The following is a 25,131-nucleotide window of genomic DNA, read 5'->3' on the forward strand; positions in this document are numbered from 1 at the left end:
GCAGCTGTTGTCTCCGTGTTTTGGAGCAGGACACAAAATCTACTCCCAACTTCAGTTGTCCAGTTTCTGACTTATGACCTCCCTCTGGGGATAACAGCCTACTCTTGATTACAAATGGCTGATAGGTCATTGTCATTTTCACAGGTCCTGACGTCACAATCTTGTTTTTGATGAGATACAGTAATGACGTGTCTCGATGTGTTTTAAGTTATGCCTGCGGGGAAACCCCGTCACAGCTGACATCTTGAAGTGCTTCTCATTTGCTGTGGCCAGTTGCTCATGTGGATTAATAGAGTGCTGAATTCCCCTTCACACGCTCTCTCTCTCTCTTTACTGACAGAAAAGCTGATTCATCCAAGCCCAGAAAATGATCTCATCAACCCCCACCTTCTCCTTCTCTTTTTCTCTCTCTGTATCCCCCCTTCCCCCCTTGCTTTCTTTCCTTCTTTCTCTCTCTCTCTCTCTCTTTCTTAAACAGACACATCCCCTCTTTTTAAATGAAAACAAGACCTCCTCCTTGGCAGTGTGCTTTGCTTAAATTCAAACAATCACACTTGAGGAGGCGTGCCACTAGAGGAGAGCCCGAGATTTTAGATGATTGTTAAAGGGAACACAAGATGGTGGGGGGAAAAAAGATTAAAGGCCCATTATTTAAATCTTTGCACAAATAAATTACAGGTGTATTGACATACAATTGAAGAGTTGAACTTGTAGATGAAAATGAGGATTTCTCTGTTTCCCAACAATTTTCTCAATAGAAACCTTTATAAAAGAGGCACATAGTACTTTAAATACAATAAATAAACCTTCCATCCTTCCACCAGAAAATATTAAAACCTTGATTTGGTTGAGCTTGTTTTAAAATACGACATAGCAGTTCCTAATCATGTGCTTCCTTCCTATCTTTTTATTTACAGTAACCTTTAAAGCGCCAACAAGTTTTGCTGGTGTTTTTATAATTCTAAAAACTAAAAATTAAATCATTTTAAAAACCTGAAAATCAGATCTTTGCACCAAAAGCTACAAACCTGATGTTGAGCTACAAAGCTACTAGTCCTAGTAGTAGTCCTGACTAGTGTCAAGAACAGTGCGATGATTCTGGGCTATTTACATTTTAAAATGATACAGAGGGAGATGAAGAGAAATCAAACACATTTCAGCTTTATTTCCTGAGTTAACGGCGCACTGAAGTTATCCTAACCCCCCTCCCCCCCAAAAAAAAAAAAAATCCAAGAAATATGTTTCTCTTTCTATAACAGGATGGACAAAACAGCATAAATACATAATGCAGTCTGTCCAACAACACTGTGAGCAAAAAATAATGTCCACAGACCTGAGACAATGAACCTATAGTCTCAACAGCAGTGGGGGGGGGGGGGCAAACAAATATTGACATTAACATCAACTAAGGTATTTGGAATTTATTTCCAAGGAAAATAGGCTACTCATAAGCAGGCATGTTGATATTTTACAGCTGCTTACTTCACACTTTAACACCACTTCATTTTCAGATGGAAATACTGTTCTTCACTGCTCATCCTTCAGCCTATAGAGTAGCCTGTATAATGTTTAATTTGGCGCTTTCAATGGCCAATTTGTGACCTTACGGTGTTCGTTCCAGCATCTTGTAATTCCCATCATCAGTATCTGCCACTACTGCGCAGTAGGCTATATGTTGAGTTGGTGAACATGGGGTTAAGTTTTCCTCCTTTGTCGAGCGTTTATCCCTCATAATGGGATGTGCCACCGAGTCGCTCTGCTGGTCTAAGCTACAGCAGGTCAAGATATTCAGCGCAAGAGGCGGCGCAACATGGGCTGAGCCTATTTGCAGGGAAATGAACAGTGGACTCAGCGATCGTGATTTCATCGATGAGGAGCTGATCTGACTGACCACCACCTCAGACACCGACATGGTGACACGTGGATTAGTGTGGCCGAGAGGACCCGCCGGCCACCGGGTGGATTAACTGGCCGTCGGCTCGGGTGTGTGTCGGCTTCTAGGACTGCTTCGTTTTCACTCCGGGACCCGGCGATGCGCTCATTAAAGGAAACGATTTCCGCAGACATCCGGAAAACGCATCCATGCGCCACGGCCGCCCCGCATCCCGATATGCTTCTGACAATACAAAGCCTGGCTTCAAGGAGCTCCTGTAAGAATCCGCACATGCAAATCGGCATGGATGCGTCAACGCGGTTATTTCGCTATGTTTTGCGGATGGGGCTTCGGGGCGCAGTTGTGCAATGAGAGAATCGGGAATTATAACGTAGACCTTATTGATACATAATCGGACAATATGGCTGATCAGAGCAACATCCAGTCTGCCGCCTCCAAGAGTATCCGGCCCTTTAAAACCAGTGAGGAATACCTGTATGCCATGAAGGAGGATCTGGCTGAATGGCTGAACACCCTGTACGATCTAGATATCACTGCGGACACCTTTATGGATGGGCTAGAGGCCGGCTGTGCCCTCTGTCGGCACGCCAACAACGTGAACCGAGCTGCGCAGGACTTCCAGCTGGAGTACCCGGAGGCTGCTCTGTCCATGAAGGTGCCATCGAAAGATGTTGTCTTTCAGTCGCGCAATGTTACCCCTGGCTCGTTTTTGGCGCGGGATAATGTGTCCAATTTCATCAGCTGGTGCAGGCAGGAGCTCTGGATCAAAGACGTCCTCATGTTCGAGACCAACGACCTCGTGGAGAGATGCAACGAGAAGAATTTTGTTCTGTGTCTCCTTGAGGTGGCGCGACGTGGGTCCAAGTTTGGCATGCTGGCCCCCATGCTGATCCAGCTGGAGGAGGAGATCGAAGAGGAGATCCGGGATCAGGAAAGCCTACGGATCGATGTAGGGGAGCCAGTTGAGCAGAGCCCGCCCAGCAGGTGTTTCAGTCGGAAGGAGAAAAGTCAGAGTGTGGAGCATGAAGATGAACCTGAGCCAGAGCCGTTCGTCTGGCAGCAGAAGAGAGTTTTATGTGACATGCGAAATCTGGATGAGTTGGTGAGTTGCAGATGGAAAGATAAACACAAGCTGCTACGTATTAGTACCCTGATCGGAATGATCTACAGCTGAATGTATCATAACTGCATAATGCTTTATAAAAGTTGTTATGCATTGTGTGATGATCTCACTGCTCGATGTCACATGGTTACTTCATCACTACTCATAAGGATGGAAGACAGTGGATTTGCTGGAACGCTGTGCTCCCATGAAAGTGTGAGCACAGTTTCCCACAGGCTTCCCCCCCCCTCTAGCCTTGGTCAAAAGTAAATCTCTTCCCTGTGTTTTGTCTGGTGCTTAACAGTATGAAGCATCCTATAGAAGACCGATCTCTCCCACGGTAAAACACAGAAATGTGTCAAAAGTGAAGCACCCTCTCTGAAAGTTTCATGTTAGTGCCGTGAAGAAGGCAGGCGCCTTGTAGATTGCCTGTGGTGTGGGTGTGTACATATCTCTGCTGTTAATTTCCCGCTCACCTGCAGGCCGTGAGCGTGTGGCACTCAAAAACTTGCTTTCTCCTGCAGGAGAGCTCTGAAAAGTCACACAGGTCAGTTCAGAGACATTTCTTCTGCATTCTTGTAGAAATGTCAACTCTGCCTCAGATTTTTTTTTTTCAGTGTCGACAGTTATCTTCAGTCTCTTTCATTGAGCTCGTCCATCAAGAATAATCAATACAATGCTCTGCAGGCCAGGAAGAGTCTTAATCGTGCATCACTTCTGTTGCTACTTAATCGATGCTAGCAGAAATGTTCCCTTTGGCAGTTTAGTTTTAAATCATTTATTTTCCTGTGGGATTCAAACCATCAGCTCTTGTCATTGGTTGTGACGAAGTTATTGACCTTTGCACGGGCTTGCAGGAGATGAAGTAATTTGTGAGAGGGGCAAAGGTCTTGTTAGGGCAAAGCTAAAGAGCACACAGCCGTCACAGCAGAGCACATGCCTGTTGGGCTGCGAGAGGGGGTGAAATTAATATTTTCATGCTGATGAGAGGAACAATGTCTGTCTTTGACACCAAAGATTTGAGGGACAACAGGGAGGGAGGAGGGGAGACGGCCAACAGTCACACTCTTGCTCATCAGGCAGCAAAGCACAGCGGTTCTAATGTGACCTCCACGGACAGAAATAGGAGAGCATGTGGAGGAGGATGTGCGCTGTTCTTCTTACCCAGACTGTCTGTATCTACACACTCTCACTCATTTGACTGAGTACTCAGGATTGTACATGTCAACTACATTTTGGGACAAAACGATCACAGGAAAGCCACAAGTGGACATGCCTGTCTTTCCTTTTTTTCATTGTCACTGACACATCCCTCAGTGCACACACAGTGTACACAGTGTCATCTGTTGGACAGTGACTAACACAGATCATTTAGTAAGTGGCCTTCTCAGTTGTCATGTGTCTTCTGAATAAATCCTCCATTCTCTTAGAAAGCTAAATGTAATCTGCACAGAATAGCAAACATTATCAACACGAGGCAATTCAAACAAGAAACCACATTGGTACTTAGATGAAAGGCCACAAATCGTTTTTGTGGTGTTTGCTGAGTCGTACTAACACATCCTGTGTAATGACTTCAACTGTTTGTGGTCCACTTCTTATTTTGAGGCCCAGACTTTGTGTGAGTCATGCTTCCATTGAATACCTCTTAATTTTCTGGATTGTATATTTGCCAGGAAACACAATCGACATTTCCCTTTAAATAGTCTGATCAATATCTGATACTCAGCTGTTGCTGCAAGGCTATTAGGCCTCTTCGTCCTCCATAACACCAGTCACAAGTTAATCCTGCGGAACACTATTTCTGTCTAATGTGACGGCCTTATGAGATTTATTTAAATTCATGATCACTTAAATTTGTGTCTGCTTTTCATGAAAATACATAATTTATGTGTTCTGCCTTCGTAACCATATCCAGAAACATTATTGATAAAATGTCATCAATTAATTAGCAGGCCATTTACTACGGAGATCTGCACAGCAGCCCCGGACATTGAGCTGCAGTTTCAATTCAGTTGTCACATTTTGTTCTACAAAAATCTTAATTTGAGATTAACGTTGATGTTGCAGAGTAACATCCACCTATAATCAAAGTTCATGTATGTACCACTACAACGCTTTAAACCAGTTCAATTTGAAGCAGAAAAAGTACTTTATGCTAATATTTCTGGTAAGGCAGCGCTTATGAGACTGATATACAGGATCATATGTATTTATTGTTCAGTTATCAAAAAATAGATCAGAATCACTAAAGAATATTTGAATATGAAAAGTTCGGCATTTGTTTCTTGCTTAACTCATGTATGAGATTTGTATCTTTGCCATTTAGTCCTCTATGCATTGTTTGAGCAAACTAATCCTCTTGTTGAGACTATACAAGTGTGCCGATAATAGGATTACATGTCATTATTGTAGGGAGTTTAGTAACGTGTACAGCAGCCATTGATCGCTCAAAATACAAATCCTCTCAGGACATGTGAGTGTTCAATAACCATTGTAACTGTGTATCACAAAATAGGACCAGTTAAAATTTTTCCCTGAACACTTAGCTTAAGTAACAGAGTAACTCGGTAAACCTGCTTGATACAGTAGGTGTAAACTGTTGACTTTAGTGGTTACAACACAACTTCATGGAAACATTCACCACCGCCTTGTATTTCACTGATCTGCCTCTTGTGTACGTTCTTACTCATCTTACTGTAGGTCGGCATTCCACTCTGAAGTTGAGAAAGTTGCCGGAGTCTCATTTCCTTCATCATAGTTTAACTCGGTCTGAATGTTCCTATTTATCAGATGTGCAGACAGCAGCTGGTTCACATCGCTGTGTGTCTACATGAAGTTTATCCTTTGCATTAGGGGATTTTCTCACTAGAGAGGGATTACGACCATGGCTTTGATAGAATCTGTATCTATACATTTCTCTATGCTGCACTGAGCCTGAGGTCATCCAACTCCGCACGTGACCTTTTTGTGTATTTTCTAGGTCTTGCCATTAGTCCCAGGGCTCAACTGTAAAACCAAACACAATAGCTACACAAACTGATAGATATGTAGTAATTAAAATGACACATTGTGGTCCCCTTAATGTACACTCTAATTGTTCACATGTTTGCTGCATTCGTAGGCATCCATTCATTACACTATTCGAAATTATAAACAACAAACCATAGGCTTCATTGTTGGCTTCCTTCATTCGCCATCTTTCCTTCTTCCTGCTCACTCATACAAACTAGCTTGTGTCTCCTCTTACCCCAGGCTTCAACATTCAGCCCTTATTTAGTTCCTATATGAGCCCTCACTCCCATCCCCCACCTCTGTCTCCACTGGAGACGATAAAGCAAAGAGTGGAACCGTATGTCTTGTTGGTGGCATGGAAGCGAGGAAATGAATAGACTGCCACCGTTGGCGGAGAGGTAATCAAATGCTGACATCTCCATCTTTGGATGGAAACACCAGCAGAAAAAAGGAGAAGGATGGTAACACAGAGTGAATGTGTGTATTATGCCTATATGGACGCTGCACTCCATTAACCTTATGGTCCAATTCATGCATTCAGGAAATAAAAAAAATAAAAAAGGGGAGTAGACGGCAGATATTGTGCCTTGAGTGACTTTACTGTACACTCTGTTAAACCTGACTTGAATGGATGCTACTCTGGGAGGAAGAGCTACAGTAGAGAGAGTGAAAGAGAAAAGTAGGTCATCATGCTTTGCATTGGGTCACACTCATACGCTTTGCTGAGAGAACGTGGCAGCAATTCAATGTTTTTCTCTCTTGTGTCACATGCACTCATGTTTTGGGGTTTAGTATTTTGAAGGTTATTTTGCACACTCCTCAGTCATCACTCCTCCTCACTGTTTTCCATGCAGCAGGGTGCGTGTGGAAACCGCTGACTTCTCACTTTACATATCGCCCGCTTTGTGTCCTTAATGCAGCGTTTGATGCTAACAGCTGATTGTTTGCATAATTATCATTTAACTGGGTGTCAGTCTGAACAGGCTTTTTTTCCGTCCGTGTGAACAGCTATTCTCTGTTTATTTTTTTTAACCTGCGTGCAGCCTCTTCAAGCTGGTCTCAGGTTGAGACTCGACATAAATTCCTCTAACCTTGCCTGTCACCAGGAGAGTCCTGGCTGTTGTTGAGCTTCATCAAAACAAACTGGCAAATGAGTTAGGTAGTGGTCTGATATTTAACGTCCTGCCCCGAGTGATTGCATTGCTGTTCCATTACTGGAGCAAATGAATAATGGAGTTATCCACCTCATAGGGCTTAGTGTCCATCAGATTCCTGTATTCCTCCAGCCCCTGATGGGCTGTTTGTCATGTAGCCAGACGGAAGGCATCGATTTACAGAGGATGGTTTCCTTGAAGCAGTAAATGATGGATTTACCTTGGAGTAAATATGATTACGTTTTTTTACTTGGGTCAAACACACAACACAGTATAAAATTACTTAAAAGCATGTTTTTCAGATAACAGCTAAAGGAATAGTTTGCAATTTTGTCAACACTTGTTTCCTTATTGAGGAAACTCGGTTATATTCACACATTTTCAAAATCCATCTGTCAGCACTTCTGAAGCTCACTAATTTCTTAGTTTGTTTGTGAGACAAAGGCACATAATACCACATAATCCCTTTTAAAAACTGCGAATTGTTGTTCTTTTTTTCACACTTTGGTTTGTATGGATTAACAAACTAATCCAACATGTTTATTAATAAGTACTGCTAGGCAGATTTGGTTGCCAACCAAACTCCCGTTTCCATGTTTGACACTATGTTAAGCTAACCTGCTGCAGCCTTACATTTTAAGGAGCGTGGCATCAATCTTCTTCTAACTGTCAGATAGAGAGTAATTATATTTCCCCAAAGGCCAAACTATTGCTTACATACACTCCTTGTTTGTGTTTATTGATAAAGTACACACAGCAAAATGTCCGCTCCCCTACGGTGGGCTGATGTTAATTTGAAACTGAGGAGAAACTTCCTACTTGAAGAGGGGCTTATCGGTAATCAGGCCCTCTCCGTACTGCCACGCTCACAGTCCATCCTCGAGTTCCTCCCCAGATTTCAGGGTCCATTGAATGGTGCCGCCTCGCTGTGGGGAATCTATGAAGGGGTGAAAAGATGATAAATGTGTAACAAAATATTTATAAATACATAAACAAATCAGTAAAGTGATAGAAAAATGGATAAGTAAATGACTCAATAATAGAGAGTAAAAAAAATTGTTGAAGACAAATGCTGGCTCCAGGCAGTAGAGATGGAAGTAAACTGAAAGTAAATTCTTATTTTCTAATGCAAAATCATAACAACAATAGTGACTATAATAGCGATAAAAATGATAAATATGTGAATGACAAGTGCAGATTTAATGCCAGGGTGGAGGGTCAGTTTGAGTGTTTATGAGGAGTTTTGATGAAGTAGTCTATATTGCATAGATTTTTATCTCATTTAGTCTAACCTCACAATAAAATAATATACACTTCCATCAGTATAACACAAAATACTTCAAAATCCCAGCAAACTGCAGCCTCCAAAGCGATTACAAATTAGTATATTTTATTTTATTGCCCCTCCCCCTGTAAGTGCATTTGCGGACATACCTGACTCTGAGGAGTCCGTCCACCTCTGTTTTTCCATCTTTTGCCTGCTGGTTGAGCCTGTCAGAGCACACTAACTGCCTCCAAGTACTTGTATTTCCACACTCTCTTCAGTTCATTCCCTCGAGCTACAGCTCCAACATAATTAGAAAACAAAATTATCATTTACTTCGTTTTTCGTTGCCTTCCTACACCCCCACGTTGTTTAGAGAGATAAATTGAGCAAATGTTTATGAGATGTTGTTCACAGAGGAGTCATTTATATAGGCTGTCAGGAGGATTGAGTCTGATGTGGCTGTTTTCAGCGTGTGTTCACAAGCTCTAGGAATGCTTATTTATGGGTGGTGGAGCAATAACCCCTAAACTTCCAAAAATCTCTGTCCTGCCAAGTCAGGGTCCCCCTGTGGCCTTGTTTTCATGTCTCTGTGCTTCTCTGATGGCGAGGTTGTTTAATCTTGGGAAGTTTCCAGTCTTCAGGGCATGCAGATAAGCTAAGAGAAGAGTCTTGTTCTGTAATTTCTTTCACCTCGTGTGTACTGTATGAGTCGTGCCATATAATCTTTTATAAGCTCCCTCGACTCTACAATTGTCTCAATGAAGGCACAGAAGTAAAATCCTGGAAACGCCTTGTATAAATTCCTGTGGAGTGAGATGTGAATGTTCAATTTGTTATTGTTGGAGTTTAGCCATATGTATCCTTCACATATCCACTCATAAAAGGAGCCAGTCACAGCAGGACAGCACACCTATGTTTGATGACAGCACTGGAGCGAAGTGTGTGGTTGTTGTTGTGGATTCTTAGGGAGCATTTGAAAACCCGAGCCCCGAAACTGGAACTATGTTTTGTGTATTTGCATAATAAGAACCAATACATTTAAATCATACAACAGCAGATACACTTAGTATAACAGTCTTCTATATTAGTCTGATACCAAGCTAAAGTATTGCATGTAAAGAATATGGAGAATAAAATCTTGACATCTCTGTCTGTCCCCCTCCCATTTCCTCTGTTCATCCCCCAGGGTTTGCTCAGCCCTCAGTCTCGGCCTATCTCTTTCATGAATGGGCCTTCAGATGTTTGCAGCTCAGGAAGGAAAAGAATGAAGAGATTGTTGACTCATACTGAGCAGATATGATGTGATCTAAGCAGTGGGATCATTAAAGCAATCTGTGCAGTAAATGTTCTTTACATAAAACTCCCAGGAAACAAACTCAGCTTAAAGGGAATGTTACAGAAGTTTCTTGATAATAAAAAAGTTTCTCTTTCTGTTCTTGCAAAATTATCTGCATTCCTATCTCAAGATAGACACAGCAGATTCTCAGCATAGGGCGTGCTGTCGATTGTTCAACCACTCTTTATATTTCTCTCTTTTCCTTTTCAAACATCTGCAGCTTCTTGCTGAAAGTGTCTCTCCTGTGGCCAATGTGCATTCATAATTCATCCCTCAGTTTTTTGCAGTGTTTTAGCTCCACTTCCGCATGCTTCCTCCGTGACTTTGTCTCTCTCATCCCCTTCTGTTTCACTCTGCAGTGTGTATGCGTGTGTTTTGGTTTCAGTGTAGCTGTCATTGTTGACACTGTGAAGACATGGCAATTGCACACATTTGTTACAGGTTCCACAAGGTAAATACTTTAAGTGTCAGAGCTGCTGTTGATTCAGTTATTATTAAAACACTTCAAGTCTATATTGGGCTCAGTGTTTCAGACACAGTGTGTAAGTCCTGCACCTTCCCTCTAGAGGAAAACTAGCTGAACAGCTGTGGTGGAGAAAGGCTTCACTGTAGCAAGAAGGAAAAAAAATAAGGCAAACTGTTCAGTCAAAAAGGGAAGGGTAAGGCTCTGTGTGTGTGTGTGTCTGTTGCCATAGCAATCTTTCCATTAAGTCACTGGCTGGGGTTTTTCCAAACAGGGTTTGTCCACCTACTGTCAGGGTGAAAGGCAGGGTGTTAGGGCAGAGAAAAAGAGAGGGAGCAAGCAGATGTAGAAAGCACTATAAACAAAAAGACAAATATAGGTCTGGTCGGCCAGTGGGCTGGCTAAAAATAAAGGCTGATGTGCAACAAAGCAGATGAGAGAGAAGAGGAAGGAAAGAAGGCTCAAGAGAAGCAGGTGAAATGCAGAACAGAGGGGCAGGTGAGATGCTAAGGCTTAGCCCTGATTCCTCCCTCTTTAATTAGTATGGGATTGAAGAAGGGTGCTATTTCAAGAAAATAACAAGGTGCCACCTTAATCTTCTGAATACACTATAAAGGATGTGGTGTAGGCCAATTGCACACACACACACACACACACACACACACACACACACACACACACACACACACACACACACACACACACACACACACACACACACACACACACACACACACACACACACACACACACACACACACACACACGCACACGCACACATACACACACCACAAGCAAACTTGATATATCTTGCTGTGTACAGCATGAAAGGAGCTGTAAACACCTAAAGGGTAGAAGCTCAGGACCTGAAATTGACCTCCAACATGTTGTTTGATCACTTTAATGTCAATGAAATACACCCCTGCCCTATGTAAAGGCTGACCTTGCATGAATGGTTATGAGGCAGTTATTCATCCTCTGCTACTGTGCTTTCAACTCAGTCCACTTTGGTGCTTTACTTTCTCTCCCTCCTGGTCGACAAGTGTGTGCACGCCTTTGTCTGAGAGAGACGCCAAGAAAAACATCAGAGTTATCCAATCCAGCGACAGCACAGGCCTATGCAACACAGGCCCATCTCACTCCACCCTGCAGTTGTGTCTGACTCCGGTTGCCTAATAAGCACCCCCAACCGCAGAAAGGGCACTGGCTCTGACTCTCTCAATTCAAAACCCAGCTGGCAGCACAAGCCTGCTGACATCACTGCCACCAGTCTGGTTTCTGAGCACTTTCTTCCCTTCAGTTTATGATGTCAAAAGCATAAACACGGTCATGTAAAAGCCCTGAGAGCTCAAGAGGAAGAGTATTCATTAGCAGGTCCAGATATGTATTTTTGTATTTTTGTGACACTGCGATGAACTAAGAGAGGAAAATGTTCAAAAGAGATGAGAAGAAGCTGGGCTTTTGATGTGGTAAGGCAGCAGGGCAGGGCACTTTATCACCCTGTAGGTGCTGGGAGGAAATTTGGCAGGAAGATGACACACACACATAATCCAACATCCTCATATACTCAGGCCGCCAACACTGCTCATTTCTCACGCCATAAAATGGACTCATTGTGTTGTTGACACATAGCACTGAGGTGCAGCAGTACATTGGTCACGGTTACAACTATGTGATTAAACATGATCTCATGTGGGGGTGCTCATCTGGAAAACAGGAAGGGTTCACTGTCAAGTTCCTCTAAGATGTGTGCATCATGCTTTTTTATTTTGCTCTGAATGCTAAAAAATGTCTGTTCTCCTCAGGTTCGTGAGATTCTGGGCCGGTGTTCCTGTCCAGCTCAGTTTCCTATGATCAAGGTTTCCGAGGGGAAGTACAAAGTGGGAGACTCCAGTGCACTGATCTTCATCAGGGTAGGTCCACACCACCATAAACCCTGACACCAAACAGAATGATCTGTCAGTGTGCCACATGTCTACATGTCCTGTACTTTAATTCAGACTTTCCGATAACAGAGCTCTAATGTTGCCAAATCTCACTAATGCAAATAGGGTTGTAATCTATTATTTTCATTATTGATTAATTTGTTGATTATTTTCTCAATTAAAAAAATGTCAGAAAATTAATTCAATCTCAGAAAATGTAATTTTTTTGGATTATTTTCCATTAATATTAAAAATGCCTCACAACCTATGATTATCAAAATCAGTGCTAATTTTCTGTTGAACAACAACTCGATTATTCATAACCAAAAGAAACAATAGTCAAAACTACAAAACAAAAATAAATACTGAATGCTTTAAGTTCTTTTAGTAGTTTACATGTGTTCACCTGATATGTATGCTGCATATGTATATATACTTCGCACATGGCATAGAAGGTGTGCAATAATAGAATGGAACCATACCGTGCTGGCATATGGCATCATATGTTGTTTGAAAAAGACCAAGGTTACCAGCTGCTTGGCTAAATCAGACATGTTCTGTGTACTGTATGTAACAGTATTGTGATTTCTCTTCATGTGGCCCCCTCCCAGGACTTTTTCCACTGAGATACAAATGGACGTTTAGGTCACTTCCTGAGTTTTTCTTATCTCGGCTGTGGCCTGTTTCTGCTGGACTGTTAGTCTCGTTTTCAGTTTAAGAGCTGACACTGTACCCACACCAGGCCTCAGAGGACAGAGCAGGAAGGCTGCTTCATACCAGAGATCGATTTGGTCTCAATTACCTGAAATGTACCACTGCCAGATTAATGGACTCTTTGGATGTTTTTCCAAGCAGCCTGCATTATCATATACCTTAGGTCTGTCTGACTGTAAGCCATGTCAGTATTTCTTTTCTTTTAGCGCCACCATTTGGTCCACCCTTCCCTTTCTAAGGAATAGCTTTTTCTGCATCGTGAGTTGTACATTTATTCACAAAACAAAGTCTTCAAATGTGTCATGTGCACTTGATTTTGCAGGACTAACTATAAGAGTGTATGCAAATTATTGGGGTGATGAGAGAGATGGAATATTAAATTTCACTTAAAACAAAAAAAAGGAAAGACCTTCCCAAGTATTATTATTATTTTCTCTGGACACTCCATGAACTAGAAAAAAAATAATCCACCAGTTAGAGCTTCAAATGTATAGTGCTGAGTTGGTACAGTGTGTTTCACCTCTCTTTGCCTCTTCACCAAACAGGGTGAACTATAAAGAATCTATTACGGCCTGATCTAAATAAGCCCATAACATATTATTGGAATAATTGTATTCAGAATAGCCAAAAATTTGAGCATTACACATGGAAGTACCAATTTCAAAATGTATCGCAAACTTGACAAAGTGATTATTTCTAGCAATTTTCTTCTTAAAAGAAATGGTGAGCCGGAATTATAATCCAGGCCAACTTTATATGACATATTCAACAGTATTTTACAACTTAAATTAGTAAGTAAATGTTACACACAGTCCCTAAGATGGAGTCTGCTGTGTTTGATCGGTGTAAACACTTGTCTGCCTGTTGAAGCAGCCATTTCAATGTAACAGACATATGTAAATTCAGGGTGGTCTGTGTGTGTGTGTGTGTGTGTGTGTGTGTGTGTGTGTGTGTGTGTGTGTGTGTGTGTGTGTGTGTGTGTGTGTGTGTGTGTGTGTGTGTGTGTGTGTGTGTGTGTGTGTGTGTGTGTGTGTGTGTGTGTGTGTGTGTGTGTGTGTTTGGGAGCCTTCGACCTGTCAGACTGGCTCTCCTCTTGCTGTTTCCGCCCTCTCCTGATTGCTCACTGGGGATGACAGTGATTATGCATATGGACAAGCAGCTACAAGTGCACCCAACACACCTCCCTTATTCTTCTGATGGGAAGAAAAGGGCAGCCACTTTGAAAACCTTTTCAGCTGCCAAAGCATGTGACAAAGATCTTGGGCTGAAACGGGGATGAAATCATGAAAGCAAATGGGCGAACAGAACATATGAACACAGAGGGGGGAGTTAATATAACATGTTTGTCCTTGACGGAAGTTGCTCCCAATTGGGAGACGATGCCTTCAAGTCGTGGGGCACAACAGCTGAAATGAACCATGAGCTTAATTTTTGAACTCACCATCAAGATATAAGAAGAAATTGGCTCAACACGCCCCCGCAACGATTACAAGAAGTCTCTCTGTTCACCGTTGCCATAGAAACAGGGATTGGGTCTCTGTACTACTGTGATACCCCTTTAGTGGTTGGGAAATCTGGCAGCTGAGCCACAGATCTAAAGTGGAACATAGTCTTTAAACATCTATTCAGCCTCAACAGACTCCTCGGTAATGCTTGAGAAGCATGTACAAAATATGAAATTCATAACAAACTAGTTGGATATGGAATCAAGTGATGTAGAATGGTGATTTAATCCGTTTGTAATCTCTAGTTTTGATCATTCAATTTCTGATGTTGTTGTTGCAAGTTTAGACCCAAAAATAGCTATGCTGTATTATTTTATGGAATGTATTATAAAAAAAAAATTCTACTGCTTATTTAACAAATTGGGGATTATCCTTAACGCAGAGTGTTATTGATCACAGCACAATTAGCATTTTAAAACCCTTGATAATTCTCTTTATGGTCACCTAATTATCGCACTGCAGTTATTTATTTGGGTTCCCAGTAGCTAGTGCCATCATGACAGCTATTCCACTATCCCAGTTTAAAACGGTAGTAACACCTGGGTTAGAGTATGCACTTAAAAAAAACATAAAATTAGTAATCACCTGGAAAATTGGGAGTGACAGAAAAAGGGGATGCATATGTATATTAAGTCAAGTGCAAAGATAGAATAGAAATTTTAGACTGCTGTATTGTTGAGAGCAGTCTGTTCACCTCCTGTTTCAACTTTGTAGGTTATGCAAATCTCTCTTAGTAGACCTTGTGATCATTTTATTGTGGAGATTCATACTGCCATGATGCTAAAAATATGTTGATATGTTATGAAACTGGTGCAACCCTGCTTTTCACTGCTGGCTTATCATGGTCATGCAGCATCACACAAACCATAAACCTGTGACTGACTTAAGGCCAAAGCAGTAGCGAGTAAGCAGTTTATAGTTTCAGGTCTGATAGAGATAAGCAGATCAGCTGTTTTGACAGATTTTATGTTGTCAGGGAGCAAGGCTGATGAAAACACTTGTAGTGGATTGGCAGGGATTGTATTGGAGAGAAGGTAGGGTCAGACTTTGGTGCACATGCCCTGTCTGCGGCCTCTCTCTGACCGTGCTTAGTGACCCAGAGATGAGAGGCTGTGCCACGTGTGACTCGGTGGAAATAAAGGCTTTGCCAGCCCACACAGATTTACCATTATGGCTTTGCCTTGTGTCGCCCTCAAGGACACGGGTACAACCTTTAAAACATGTGGCTGGCAGACTGTGTTACACAACCCAGGGCAGGGGGATGCATCCACAGGGCTGTCACGTCAAGCCAAGTGTGCTGCTTCAGTGAAGGCAGCTTCTGCCTGGAGGGAGTGAGGCTCTTTGGTCTGATCTTGTGGATGTGTGTGGCTCAAAGAACAGCAGAGAGTAGGAAGTGACATATCCACCAACCCCCCTCTGTTATGGCTACCCTGGCCCCCTCTTCTCTCTGCTCCTCTCCCTGATAACTGAACTCTCAGCTGAGGAGCGGAGCAGACAGCAGGGGTTAGTTGTTACCATGCTAATTCACGCTACTACCCTCTGAAAACATGGGGAAGCCAGCTGAGAGGCATGAGAGAGAGGGGCCAAAAAAAAAAAAAGAGAGTCTTTCACAGCACTTTGGCTCTTTATTATGCTCCCATTATGCTCCCGTACTCTGTTTAATTGTGAGTTGGCATAGCAATGAACAGCCCTCATAATGGCAGCAGCTGGGGGTGATGTGGGAGAAAGAGGAGTTGTGGGGGAGGGAAAGGCAGGGGCACATGCAGGGGTGCATCTAGATGTTACATAACACTGAGGGCCAGCCAGCCTTCAGCAAGCGTCCCTGTTTGTAGAATTTTCACATCTATTGACTTGTGTGGGTGGTGTTGCAGTATATAAAAAGGTTTAGCCATTTTATTTGTATGTGAACGTGTATGTTACTTTCTCTTCATCTATTAAAGCCTTGTTGTCTCATTTCCTCCCTCAGGTCCTTCGGACTCATGTGATGGTGCGTGTCGGAGGGGGCTGGGACACATTAGAGCACTATTTGGACAAGCATGACCCATGTCGCTGTGCTGGTTTTGGTGAGGTCACTTCCTAGTCTCCGTCGGACCCTTACAAAATACCTTTATTGTTGTGGCTCAGTGTTGCATCATTCATAATACATTTAAGATCATAAACAAATGACTCACATCTGATGTGCTATGTTCAGTCAAGGAGCAGACACTGTGAGGGTCTGCAATGTCGAATAATAGTATTCGTTATTCATTCTCAATTTAATTTATATTTTACCAAGCAGTTCTAAATTTTGTGAGATCATATTTTTGCTTTTTATTATTACATCACCCAGCAACAATCAGTCTGTGTTAAACTGAACCCTGACCAACACCACATCCTGCCAAGAAATGTAGGTGTGGGAAATGACGCAAGTTTGTAATGGAAAATGTGTGGTCAATCTGACTCAGTAATTCCTTTATTGCTATACCTGATCCCACAACACATCTGTAGAGGAACTCATCTCAACGACTTTTTTTTGCTTATGAAATTGACATCTGTACTAACTAATCATTGTTTACACTCACGTTGATTAGCAGCACAGTGATAACATGCCAATAACTGTGCCAGATGAGACCATCCATCTTCATCCAAACTGCTGCTGAGGTGGTGACGTCAGCGGATGACCGCCTGGACAGCTGACACATGCTGAAATCTTGATAGGTGTTATATTTCTAACGACAAGAGGCCATGTCATGCAGTATCAAGTGGTTGTAGAAACAGGCCCTGTGTGGTGTTTCATGTTTTATAAATGTTCAGCCTAAATGTAAGGGTAAGAGTGCACCTTAATGGGATTTTATCTACTGCTACTTAGACCTTGATCCTGCTTTTGTTGTTAGCTATAGTATAATTCTTGAACACCAGATGTCTTTTATCCTTGGTGATTGCACAGGCTGTCTGCCAATGTTGGTTAGAAGAAGTCTTAAACCACTTGTTGTCAATCTGTCTCCACAGCTCACCGCTACCACCAGGCTAAAGCCAGTGGCCAAGGCCAGGGGGCCCAGAGTAAGTCCTCCAGTGCCCACTCCTCCCGCTCCACCAGCCCGGGTCCACACTGGCGAAATGAAGGCATCGCACCTTACAAGCCTCCCGACAGGCGCTCCCTGGAGCCCTTCTCTACTCCATGTGCCTCCTCCTCCTCCTCTTCCACCCGGCCAGGTCGATCTCAGAACTCCTCTGTCCATGCAGAGCTACTCCCACGGCCGCCAAGAGACCGCTCTGAGCCCCGACACTTTAATCCTCTCAGGTGAGTGTCTACGCAAGCGTGCGGATAAGTGCGAGGATAAATGTGATACCATGATAAGAAATTAATCTATCGCAAGTAGTCTGGCAGGGCACGCTCAGTTTTTGCAGCTTGCTCTTTTGTGCCAGACAGACAAGACAGATACACAAACACACACATGATGGGGCAGACGCACAACAAATACACATGCCGGGAAGCCACAGATTAGACCAGACCAGATTTATCTAATCTCAGGTGACATTGCCCTGATAAATCCCTCTCATACAGCCACCCTACAGCCCCTCCTAGTGGCTAAAAGGTCGACATTAACATGTTTACTTAGCTCTTCTCCCAACTCATCTCTTTCACACTTTCATCTAGTTAATTGGACTATTAACTATTGCTCAAGCCCTTCTTGTCTTGCCATGATAAACAGATGGTCTGAATCAGTATGAAGCCAGTGAGAAATGAAACCACACATTCGTTCAATATTCTTCTGAAGTGGAATATCAGAGTGGTAGTAATGTTAAGATAATTGTGCTTGGCTCTTTCTATGGGGGTATAGAGACAATAAGAGCTCCCTATGCTTTTCCTGGATCTAGCCAAATGTTAACATGGTCACATACCTTTCCATTATGATAGAGTGCAAGGGCGCTATTGTCTAACTAACACAATGAGGAGCTGACTAGTGGTTTACTTTGGCTACAGGCCAGTATGTGGCTCATTTCTGTATCTAGCATATCTCAGACCAGAAGTCAAGGCAACAGCTAATTTAAATGAACCCTGTGTGGGTGGGGCATCTCCTTTCAAATGTGTCAGACCAGATAAAGACTAATCTGACAACTATCCCTGAACAACTGTTCAGGGCTAACTGGGAAGTAGGTTAACAGGTGGGCTCCATGCAGGCAAATTGCTATGCCTGAATATGTACAAATCTAATTTCTGAGGATAACTGCAGAGGCCCTGTGTAATAAAAGAGTAATTGCAGATAGAGAATGAAAACACAACTGTGTCTCCACCATCAAAGTTCAAAACAAAGGACTGCAGCATGCTGTGTTGCCTACATTGACTGACAGGTCATTTTATGCTTGGAGCCCAGACAGCAGTTTATCATACTTTTTATACTGACGCTTTAAAAACTTCTTGTTACAAGTTTAGTAAGAGTAACACTGAAATAATTACACGGTCTTTCATTATTAGCAAAGAAATCCAGGGACCAAACGCTGTTTTATGTAAAATATGTGAGCACACCTGAGATCTTCAGTCAAACAAATATCAAATCCTGTGCTCAGTCTTTAAATATCCAGTTTACAATACACACTCTATTGATCAGTACTCATCATATCTATCCAGGTTTGTTCTACCTGTAACCTATGAGCTGATTATACAGTTCAATCTGATGACCTTACTGGTGCGTGACAGTGGAGCGGTGTCTGGTCGAGAAAGGGCAGTGGTGTGTGTTGGGGTAGAAATTATACGAGAACTCTAATCCTTCCCCACTTGTTCTCATTTTCCCTGTAATCTCCCTGGCTGTCACTGCCCACTGTTCCAAGAAACACATGAGCCTTAGGTCAGAAACACTGCCTGTGTGCACCAGTCACAGGTTGGAAATACTCACAAATCCATGACGTTGCACATTACATGTCATGAAGGAAGATAACGTTTACTAAAAAGCTGTTGTTGCCCTGAGAGCCAAGTCAGCAGTTTTCTCTGTACCACCTGTGTAGTAACATGAGTAATGAATGCTAATTGGCACATAGAAGTTATGAACCATTTATTTTAAGCATGTGGTGTAATTATAAATATAAACAACTCTGCCTCCTCCCTATATTGTAGGAATAAGGAGACAATGCTGCCAGTGACAAGACGTCTGTCTGGGGACAGTGACTCCTCCACAGCCTCGTCCAAGGGAGGAGGAGGAGGAGAAAGAGGAGGAGGACGGCATTCTCTTGGTGGTGCTTCACGGCGCTCTGGTGAAGAGGTAGTGCTGCTTGTCAATCGCAAGGAGGGGAAACATGTGATTGAGAGACATGGAGCTGGAAAACAAACCCCATCCGTGCGCCCTTCACTGCCCCGTGCGCGCAGCCAATCACGGGAACGTTCTGGTCTTGCTCCAATACTCAAACCCAACCCACCACAAGGATCCTCTGACAGAACACGGACATCTCGCACAGAGAGGGGCCGCTCCCTTGGAAACGAGGGCCCAAGGAGGCTCCATCCTCCACGTTCCCACAGCCAGAGTAAGTTATCTAGTTGTACTCGGTCTAGTGATGCCAGCCCAGGACCCACTCTCTCCTACAGAGACCCTCAGCCCCCACCTTCAGACAGACGAGAGGACCTGCGGGCCAAACAAGTGACCCCAGCCTCTCCCAGAATGTGTGGTGGGTTCACCAAGAGACAGTCGTCCTCATGCTCTAACTCACCTATTAAAGGAATCCAGACCAACAACAGCTGCCCCAGTAAGAAGACTATAACTGCTCCCAGACCTCCTGCCCCTCGCTCACCCTCCACAGGAAAAGGGAGACTACTGCCACCTGTCACTTCAGGAGGTCGACGGTCACCACACTCAACTTCTCGCAACTCTCATCATCACGCCATCCGCTCTCCCCGGGTCTCACAGGGTCCCCGTTGTGCTGTGCAAGGCCACCATAGGAACTGGTCTGGCCTGGAGCGCCAGGAGCACCTGGAGCCTGAGGAGGAAGGACAAGGCTTTGGCTTCCAGATGGTGGCAATCTTAGACCCTCAGAAGGAGCAGGACCTGTATCGCAGCTTTGAGGCTGAGTTTCTGGCCAATACACAGCAGGCCAGGGGAATGTCTTGTAAAAACCCAGGAGGAGCAACATTACAGGTAGCTGGGACACAGTCAGTGACAGCACTCGCCGACCCTAATGTCACTGATTCTGCGTATTCATCTTCTAACTCCTCCACCTCCTCCTTGAATGTGGGGGCAAAGATTGGAACTCTGCCTGACCTCAGGGAATCCAAGAGAACTAACCCTCGTCACTTCCCACTGGAGGACCCATTAAATTTACTATATGGACCCAATTTTAGAGGAGAGCCTGAACACTGGGGGGAGCGTGGAGGTGGTCTCAAGAAGCTCCCAGCCATCTCTAGCTCAATGGAGGAGAAGGAAATTCCTTCGTCTCTGCCTGGACTTGGAGACGCAGACAGATTGATGAATCCAATCCCCTCGCAACCTGCTTCCCACTGTGGCAGTATGAATGGAGACCATAGAGGTTGTCCTCCTACAGGGGGGCTGACAGGTCTTCAGGGTCAGCTTAGCTGGGGCACACGGCCTGAAGGAGATGTTCCTCTGGAAAATCACCAACCAAACTTACCGTATGACCTAGAAAATGGTGATGGGAGCGATGACCTCCCGCCCCCAGAGGCTTGTCCATCGCCTGTGCCCCTTCCTCCCTCTGAGGACTGCTCCTTCCAGGATTCTTCAAGTGAAAACTCCTCCATGTGTTTCAGCTTGAGCGAATCCCGCTCTGAGTCCCCCACACCATCTTCACCCCTGACCAACGGGGACACCGATGGAGAAGTGCCACAGAATAAGAAAGGGCAGAAGAAGGCAAGCAGGCTAGACCCGATTTCTAAGCACAAACTGGGAGCCAGGTTCAGGCCTCGCACTGACAACAGGCCTGAAAACAGCCCCTCACGTATCCCCACCCCGGTCAGCTACAGAGATCTACAGGCTCACAACAGTCTCTCCCCCTGCCACACGCCACCACTGTCCCCACAGAGCTCCCATCCTACTGGTTGTCCAGCCACATGCAAGAGCCTGCACCAGGCCTTTGCGGATATGATCCATCCTCAGCCCCGTTCCCCAGCAATGGGAAACAAAGACTGCTCCTATCCTGGGCAGTCAAACAGCCTGGACACTGAAGCTTGGATGTAGCACAAAACTGATGGTTATGACACAGGAGGTTGTCGTCATAAACTTTAACTACTGTGTAAAAAAGACTCAAGACTGGGCTATAGACTGTTTTCATTGCATGTCAAACACTCCTTCTTTTTCATTTAGTTACCCCACTGATTACATGCAGGGGGTTCACATTGCTTTTTTTGCACTCAAGCCAAATTATTTATTACCAAAGGAATGGTCTTTAATATTACTGTAATGTTAACGTGTGCATGGGGATGCTTTTGCCAATCATAAGGTGTTTTTGTTTTTTTACAAGACACTTGTGAACTTCTCACGGTTGATACACAGAAGGTATCAGCAGATAGAGAGAGAGCATATGTGCTGCCATGTGCCCCACTAAGGGGCATGGTAAAGTGCCAGGGATTCAAAGCTGCACGTCTATAAACAGTGCAAACACTAAACCTTTACTCAGATGAAATGGCTCCCTCTTGTGGTTCGCCATAGCCTCTCTGCTTGCCTTGATAGCCAAAATCCTTGTACGATGACTGTGCAATTTACAGTCTCTCCACATTAGTGGTCTTCGTATATGACTCATTATACTCACACTTGCAATATACTAATAGGTAACATAGACAAAAGTACCCCCATCATTCCTCTGACTTTATGAACATTACGCTCAATACTCACTACCAATTTCTGTACAGTTGTCTGATCTTATTAATGTAGTCTGTCAACTTTTCACAATCACTTGATATAGTCCAGATAGATAATACTTGTTTTTGAATGCTCAAAGTGTTTTTAAGACTTTGTTTATTGCAGTAAAACATTTTAAGTTCTACTTTTAAGTGGATTAAGTGTAAAAATATGAAGAGCGATGAATATTATATTACTTTGCGTCATTGTCACTGAAACAGAAATGTTGAGCGCTCTTCCTCCGACCAAACTATTCTCTGGAATACAATGCTAAATACATATGTGCAGAAATCACAAACGTAGGATAATGAATGTGTAAATACATTTTGATGTGCTCACTGAGTGATGTGGGTATTTGTATATAAAAGGCATGGAATATACAGTTTAATGTACATATTCGCTGTATTAAGGTCTGTGCTGCCTTAGCTATGCAATATTGGTGTTGGAAATGCCTTGACAATTCTCTTTGCCTTAAAATTTATTCACAGTTTAGTTTTTGAATGTTTTTGCTTCACATCACTAAGACCTATTTGGTAACACTGCATTGCCATCATTAATTAACTGTTTATGATAATAGAAATTGGAGCATTTGGGTGTGAATGTGGAAAAAAGTGAACAAAATTGCCAATTGTAACCATAAATTGTACTTGATGTAGATGTACAATTCAAGACAAAGATGTATAATGTATTCCCTCTGAAGCCTAATAGTTGTTTTGAAACATGAAGAGCTAGATAACCTATTTAAAATGGATTTCAAAGACATGGCACAATCTATGGTGACATCAAGTGGCTAAAGAAAGACATGTTTTATTTGCAGTACAAGATGTTTTTCTTTTGGTGCTGGTCCCTTTCTATTATATATTCACAATGACAGTTCAAGGTGGTGCTGATCAGAACCAATAGAGCCAATAACAATGATATGATAGGGGAAGGTTGGATGGATGAAGAATGACTTTAACTTGGGTGTTTGCATGTGTGCAAAAGTGCATGAATAATAGATGCTGTAACTGGATATTAAGGTTCCTTTGTGAAGCAATTGCACAGTTGTCATCGGTAGGAGAGGCGAGACTCCAGCTACAGTGCGTGCAGTACCTGTTTTAGTGTTTGACAGGTGTGGACTTTGTAAAATATATTTGAAAGTTGAAAATATATGGTGTCAGTGTCCTGCAGAAACACCATAACCTCCCAAACATTTTGGTAGGAATGATAAAAAATTGGCATAAATTGCCATTTGTTTTTAAAGATTACGATATGAAATAGTATTCCAAACACAAACTGTTGAGACAATGACAGAGAATAAAATCAACAAATACAAAGAGTTGTTGATAAAATTCTTTCTGCAGGACACTACAAACAGTGAATGGGCTAAAAATAAGGAGTGTGCATATCTTTGTGTACATACTGTAAGAGAATATTTAAAGAGTTAGAGGGAAAAAGGAAGTGATGTTGGGTTAATTTATTTATTTATGAAATCAGCTCTCAGTGGACTTAAGTGACATCTGTGTCCCATGTACTGTAAGTGAATAAGTGTTTAGGGAAATCCAAATGCGGTCAGGCATTTTCAGTTTTCTGAGCCGTATACTGTAAAGAGACACAATCCGTTTGAAATGTCACCAGTTAAGAAAAACTGGAATGATCCCGCAGACAGACAAAACATATTCAAGCTGTTTCCCAACATTTAAAAATACTGTTATTTTTTTTGTATAAACACAATATTACATTTACTCAAATAATTTTCAGTTTGCATTTGTTTTGGCTTCTTGAAGACATTTGCATTTTGATTAACCAGTGTTTCCAATCTATCAGTTACGTGAACTGTGACTTCATGTAAGCATTTGCTTATCAATCTTAAGAACAATGATTGTCCTCACGTGGTTTGCTCTTTGTCCTTCACAAGTTTGCAGATTTCTCAAAACACTCACTCCTTTATCCCCAGTCAGTGACATTTTTGTGATCAGACAATTTCTTCTTTGCTAATGTCATTTTTCACTGAAACTTCAGTTAAATGTACAGATTTCTTGACATTGTGGAATTTGTGTGTATGAAATAGCAATACGGCAACATTTCACTCTTTTTGAAATTGAAAATGCTGTCAAGTTGTTCTTGTAATAAATATTTTCTTCTGAAGTTTATGAACTATATCGCCCATCAATTTTTCATGTGGAGCTTTGGTCACAGCAGTGTGCAGAGCAGATTGAGTTTGCATTTGGTGGCACTCCTGCAAGAAGAAAAGCCAAAACATGAACGTGGATAACGACAATTTTATTCTTCATACACACAACATTTCTTTGTAAAATGTAAAAATACTGCGTGTAACCATCCAAATAATCCAGTAAATCGTCAACAAAACTGAATATGTTATAGCCTGCCTTGTCTCGGAGTGTGTGTATATAATGATAAAGTTCAAAATGTGTTGAAAAGATGTGTTGACCTATATTTAGCCAGTTTATTTTGGTAAAATAACCATGCTAAAAAACAATATTGTGTTATACAACAGTCCTATGTAGGTTATAGTATTTAGTTCTTTTGTCAACTGTTTTAGAGGGGTGTTAATTTAGGGTTATTGCTAATTTTAGAGGCTTTAGTTTGTGGTGGTGTTGATCTACCCTCATTTAAACATCTGGATTAACGTGTAATGTGAACATTGTGTAACAGTGTCAATTGATACACAAGGCATGGGTGGGAAAAATATTAAAAACACCATCAGTGTAACAACTCATTTGTAGGGTTTAGACTGCATTAGCTACCAAATAAATTGGCAACCCTGTATATCAGTACTGTATTTAAACAGTGCTTGAATGTAACTTTGTAAATTTACTCTAATACTGCATAATACTAATACTGTATACTAATATGATGCATTACTGTAAATTTAAACTAGCCATAAAGTAGTTAGAATCAGCAAAATCTTAAATAACTACAGCACTAAAATGCAACAT

At 42.5% G+C, this 25,131-nt stretch overlaps 1 protein-coding gene across 1 annotated transcript; it reads left to right on the forward strand.

The window, feature by feature from the left end:
• Positions 1–1,729: 1,729 nt before the first annotated feature.
• On the forward strand, positions 1,730–24,560 carry gas2l1 (growth arrest-specific 2 like 1). Its single transcript, XM_069709410.1, has 5 exons — positions 1,730–2,996; positions 12,037–12,144; positions 16,342–16,438; positions 17,364–17,655; positions 19,468–24,560. Exons 1-5 carry the CDS (start codon positions 2,295–2,297, stop codon positions 21,530–21,532), a joined length of 3,264 nt encoding a protein of 1,087 aa, XP_069565511.1. The 5' UTR covers positions 1,730–2,294; the 3' UTR covers positions 21,533–24,560.
• Positions 24,561–25,131: the final 571 nt, after the last annotated feature.

Source organism: Brachyistius frenatus, unplaced genomic scaffold (genome assembly GCF_029030835.1).
Source record: "Brachyistius frenatus isolate BFR_SWC_R1_liver_20210118 unplaced genomic scaffold, ASM2903083v1 Contig_83, whole genome shotgun sequence".
Classification (NCBI taxonomy): domain Eukaryota; kingdom Metazoa; phylum Chordata; class Actinopteri; family Embiotocidae; genus Brachyistius; species Brachyistius frenatus.